Source organism: Protobothrops mucrosquamatus, unplaced genomic scaffold (assembly GCF_001527695.2).
Source record: "Protobothrops mucrosquamatus isolate PMUCROS unplaced genomic scaffold, P.Mucros_1.0 scaffold2459, whole genome shotgun sequence".
In the NCBI taxonomy this organism is placed as follows: domain Eukaryota; kingdom Metazoa; phylum Chordata; class Lepidosauria; order Squamata; family Viperidae; genus Protobothrops; species Protobothrops mucrosquamatus.
This window is the reverse complement of record NW_015388531.1, coordinates 375,540-381,539: the sequence shown is the minus strand read 5'-3', so window position 1 is coordinate 381,539 and position 6,000 is coordinate 375,540. Positions and strand designations below refer to the sequence as shown.

Below are 6,000 nucleotides of genomic sequence, written 5' to 3'. Positions count from 1 at the left end.
GGCACTGTCTGGCTGACGGCACCCTGAGGAGACCCACTCTGTGGGAGCGTACCGGCCGATGGGAGGTAACCTGCGGCAGAAGGCGGTCTCGGAGATATCCAGGTCCGATGCCATGGAGCGCTTTAAAGATGATAACGTTGAAGTCCATGAGTCATAAAAGAGGCAAGGTTGCCTACCCCTGGTCTAGATAAATGTATTTTAAAGGCCCCTGTCCTGTTTGAAAATCCTTCTTTGGCTTAAGAACAAATCCTAGGAAAGAGATTTCTTGGGACTCCAAAATGCCTCTGCTAACATAGAACAAAATTGATTTTTAAGCAGCCACCCATTTCTATTGTGGGTAGTCACAGACTGTGTCATTTTACTCCCATGTCCCAATTGTATCAGATTAGGATCTCAGCTGATCCTACGCCGGGGTGCAACAGCCTGCTAAGCATTTGTTTAAAAAAAACCACTGCCTCCCAAGGGCTCCCAACTTACCACCGATTCCAGAGGCATAATTGCACGATTCGACAAACATTTCAGAAAAGCCCCAATCGGCTTTTGCTAGATAAAGACCTTATACACAACGTACTGTTTTCTCTAGCTGTGGAGGCAGGCCGCTCCTTGGCAGACTCCATAAGGAAGTTGAATAACATTTTAAATCTCGCAAGATGTTCCTTCCCCTCTTCTAACATTGTCAAGCCTCAGTGTCGGGGAGATAAGTGGAATTTTGGATGCTTTGTTGTCTCCTATTCTTTCTCCAGAAGGTCCTCCCTCCCTCCCTCTCCCTTTAATCTCCTGATGCCAAGGTTTGGCTGGCATCCCTGTGTTTGATTCATTGTATACCGGAGAGGGGGGGGGAATCATTCGAATTGCCAACACCACAGGGTTAAGCGGCTCAGATTTCTGGGCTGAGAAATCTGCTTATTATTACAACACACACTATTGCTGTTTAGAGAAACTGCCTCCTGACACTCAACAGCTACTGGACAAATTCATCTCCACTCATCATTACTGACACCCATTAACCAAAACTCTAAACAGACGGCTATCGTTCCAAACACACTCGGCGGGGTCCAGCCAGGGGTAAACATACTTTTTGAAACATCTTTGATTTCGAGGGGAGCGATTGAAACCGGTGCCTGATCCTCCAATACGAAAGAAAAATAAAATGAAATTTAAAAAATGGGGCTGGAAGGCGCTTCGCTTTAGACGAGCGTGTATTTGATCAAGGTAGAAACACGGGATCCTGTAGCGCAGGGGTAGTCAACCGTGGCTCTTTTATGACTCGTGGACTTCAACTCCCAGAATTCCTGAGCCAGTCACGCTGAGGGGAAAGGGAAAGGTTTCCAAGCTGAGTCATGCTGGCTCAGGAATTCTGGGAGTTGAAGTCCACGAGTCATAAAAGAGCCAAGGTTGACTACCCCTGCTGTAGCGCCATAAAAGTGTGGCCAAGTGCCTGAATAGCAGTCACATGTCTGCAGGGGCTGGCGCTGGTGGTGTTGACCATCAGAACCTCAGATATCGGTTGCAAGACCCCATTTTGGGGTCCATCACAACTGGGAATGGTTGCTAAGCGACCGGTCATAAGCTGAGGACTACATGTCATGGATAGTGCAGACGTCCAACAGAACTGCCACAGGGCTGCCACAAAGAAGAGGGGGGGGTGTCAAACTATTCTCCAAAGCACTAGAGGGAAGGACGAGAAACAATGGTTTGAAACTGACCAAAGAGAGAAGCAACCTGGAATTAAGGAGAAACTTCCTAACAGTGAGGATAATTAACCAGTGGAAGCTTCAGAAATCATGAGCGCTCCATCACTGGAGGTTTTTAAGAAAAGACTGGACAGCCACTTGTCTAAAATTATATAGGGTCTCCTGCTTGAGCAGGGGGCTGGGCTAAAAGACCTCCAAGGTCCCTTCCAGCTCTATTCTATTCTATTCTATTCTATTCTATTCTATTCTATTCTATTCTATTCTATTCTATATTAATTCTATTCTATTCTATTCTATATTAATTCTATTCTGTTTCTATTCTATTCTATTCTATTCTATTCTATTCTATTCTATTCTATTCTATTCTATTCTATTCTATATTAATTCTATTCTATTCTATTCTATATTAATTCTATTCTGTTTCTATTCTATTCTATTCTATTCTATTCTATTCTATTCTATTCTATTCTATTCTATTCTATTCTATTCTGTTTCTGTTTCTATTCTATTCTATTCTATTCTATTCTGTTCTATTCTATATTAATTCTATTCTATTCTGTTTCTATTCTATTCTATTCTATTCTATATTAATTCTATTCTGTTTCTATTCTATTCTATATTAATTCTATTCTATTCTGTTTCTGTTTCTATTCTATTCTATTTTATTCTATTCTATATTAATTCTATTCTATTCTATTCTATTCTATTCTATTCTATTCTATTCTATTCTATTCTATTCTATTCTATTCTATTCTATTCTAAACTGGTAGAGTGGCAGATCCAAATTCATTATAGGGAAATGCATCATTAATGCTTATTAATCATAATGATTACTTGGACCCTCTGTTGTCAGGTACTAGGTAAATGCCGTAGTTGAGAACCAATTTGGCAAATTTTTCCACCCAGAAAATGATTTTTTTCCCCTGTCATGAGCCAAATATATGCCATACACAAGTAGCATTGGATGTACAAATGGAGGGCCAGTGGGGAAGAGGGGATGGTTTTGCGCACGTGCACACATCACGTTCATAAATGCAGCTTCACGCGTGCATGTGCGTGAGCATGCTCGCTCACCACATCTGCGGTCCAGTTCCGAAGGGGCTGCGCAGGGGTTGGGGGACCCCTGTTCTACACTTTCTTCAATTCCATCATGCCGCATCAGGAAAACTTTGCTAAGATTCATAAAATCTGGAACCTGCAACACCACAACGTGCACACCACCTTCCCCTGCCATTCCCATGGAATTAAATGTAATGGGATGCAAAGGGATCGTACCCCACATTGAAATATTGCCTCATCTCTTGACGTCGGTTCCTCATGATTGCCTTATATTCACCGATCCGTAACTTTTTGCCATCTACTAAGCACGTCCGCTTTGGCCTGGGCTTGTACTTGTAGTCTGGGTACTTCTCCAGGTGCTGTTTGCTGAGGCGCGCCTGCTCCTCGTAGTATGGCTGTTTTTCAAGGTTCGTCATAGCTTTCCAGCGAGATCCTGATAAGGAAAGAGGAACAAGGAAAAATCAACCCTCCTTTCAAACAGTCAAAGCAGTGGGGATCATTATCTCGACTCAGATTGCCAACGGGGAAAAGTTCAAGTAGTCCTCAAATTGCAACAGTGCGTTTAGCGACCGGTCAAAGTTACAATTAATGGGTGAAATTCAGGAAAACACTTTTTCCTTTGGGTGAACAAACTGGACCAAGGCGATGCTGTGCTAATATTTAAAGAAAGAAAAACATTACAATTGCAGGAATAATACAAGAAGCAACGGATGGAAACTGATCAAGGAGAGAAGCAACCTAAAACTAAGGAGAAACTCCCTGACAGTTAGAACAATTAACTAGTGGAACAACCTGCCTCCAGAAGCGGTGAATGCTCCAACACTGGAAGCTTTTAAGAAGAGACTGGACAGCCATTTGTCTGAAATGGTATAGGGTTTTCTGCCTGAGCAGGGGGTTGGATTAGATGACCTTCAAGGTCCCTTCCAACTACTACGACTACTTCTTCTTCTTCTTCTTCTTCTTCTTCTTCTTCTTCTTCTTCTTCTTCTTCTTATTATTATTATTATTATTATTATTATTATTATTATTATTATTATTATTATTCTTATTCTTATTCTTATTATTATTATTATTATTATTCTTATATTATTATTATTATTATTATTATTATTATTTCCATTTGCTGGCTGGCCATTTTGTTTTGCCTAGTGCAGCGGTTCCCAATCTTTCCTATACCCCGTACCCCTAGAACGCTTCTCATATATACTCATACCCCTTACAAAAAATTATGCAATACACACTATAATTTTGAAATTTTTAAACCCAAGTTTTCGCACCCCCTGGAATATCGTCTCGCACCCCCAGGGAGTGCGAGCACCCCTGATTGGGAACCCCCGGCCTAGTGGAACAGGGGTGGACATTTGTTTCTTAAAAAAGGGAAGAAGGAAAAAAAACTTAACTCTTGACGGTCATAATCTGGGGTGGGAGACCGAGAGAGGGAAGGGGAAAAAAAAAAGATCCAATGGGATATTACTTAGTCATGCTTTGTTGTTCTCAATCCCTTTGGGGAAACTGAGGTGAATGGAAAGAAAGATTGCATGGAGATTCTTGCCATGTTCCTGTCAGGAAAATGTCACAGGGAGTGTGTTTCTTTCATGTGATGCTCTAGAGAGGCCATTTAATACAGGTAATCCTCGAGTTACAGCAGTTCATTTAATGACCAAAAAGTGACTTATGACCGCTTTTCACTGTTATGACCGTGGCAGCATCCCCATGGTCATGTGATCAAAATTTGGATGCTTGGCAACTGACTCATATTTATGGCAGTTGCAGTGTCCCAGGGTCATGTGATCAGTTTTTCTGACCTTCTGACAAACAGAGTCAATGGGGAAAACCAGATTCACCTTACAACTGTGTTATTAATTTAACTTCAGCGATTCACTTAATAGCTGTGGCAGGAAAGGTCAGAAAATGGGGCCAAAACTCACTTTAAAAACTGTCTTGCTTAGCAAAAGAAATTTTGGGCTCAGTAATGGTCACAAGTAGAGGACTGCCTGTGAAGCTTTTTGTAGGATTCGATGCTGCCTCGTTTTATTCTAACTAGAAATGGTAGAATAGGGGCAGTTTACAATTTATTTTTTTTTTAAAAAAACTAAGACATAAATAAAATGCTATTCGGTTAAAACTGTTCTTTGGCCCAATTTAATTTGAGCCTCAGTAATTAATCCCTTAATTTGTAGACCCCAGTTTAGCAGGCCCGCAATGCAAACAGACAGTATACAAATTTGAATCACTATTGTTTAACAAATTAATCCATAACTACTGCTTACACGACATACATTCCTTAAATCTTACATACATTAGGGACCTTCTGTAAAATTCATGTGAGAGATATAAATTTTAATTTTTACATTGTATGAATTCCGCTTTGCTGGACATTTGGCTTGAACAGAAACTATTTCCTCAATAAATCCATAAAAACAATCTTTTACTGTAAGGATATAATTATAATAACGCTTCATGCACTAAAATCTAGAAAGGAGGATTTAACCATTTAATTACTTGCAGTGGTAGCCAATATTTGTCTTAAATGTATTCTGAAAACACTTACCTTTTTTTATTAGTTAGTCGTTAGGCCATTATATAGTTCCTCAGTGCTAGAGAAAATATAATGAAGAGCCATGCACAAGAGGTGTAAGTAATCACAGATCCCATGTTCCCATCCCAAAAGGAAAACCAGGGGATCCTATGGAGATCTAGAGATCTAACTCTCTGCAGTTATCAATGTCTCTCCTGCCCTCGGGTGCCTCCATTCTCTTTCCAGCAAAACACTTTTTTTTTTTAACCTTATCCAAATCATAGATTTACCCAGAAACATAAAGAGTGAGACGGTTTGGTGGAACGATGCTTCATCAGAAAAACACACCATGTGGGCTTCGGACATAGGATGTATGCCAAGAAGAAAAGAAGAAAGAAAAATATATTTCTTGCAAAAAAGACCCCAATAGTTGTGAGTCTCTTAGCCTCTCCAGTTATCAACTTTTCCCTGCTGAGTTAAAAAAACAACAACTGGCTTTTGACAGATCAGAAAAGTCTTCTGTATAAAAAGTAGTCCTCAATTTACAACTGTTCATTTAACAACCATTCATCGTTACAACAGCACTGGAAAAAATAATCTATGACCGTTTTTCACATTTACGACCATTTCAGCATCCCCACAGTCATGTGATCAAAATTCAGATGCTCATATTTATGACGGTTGCAGTGTCCTGGGGTCGTGGGATCCTGTTCTGTGACCTTCTGACAA

At 40.3% G+C, this 6,000-nt stretch overlaps 1 protein-coding gene across 1 annotated transcript in view; it reads right to left on the bottom strand.

Moving 5' to 3' along the window:
- SOX5 (SRY-box 5) overlaps window positions 1-6,000 on the bottom strand; it is a 106,074-nt gene that overhangs the window by 5,886 nt on the left and 94,188 nt on the right. The window contains exon 8 of the mRNA XM_015825047.1: window positions 2,970-3,186. Coding sequence (XP_015680533.1) covers window positions 2,970-3,186 — 217 coding nt within the window. The remainder of the gene's footprint in view (window positions 1-2,969; window positions 3,187-6,000) is intronic.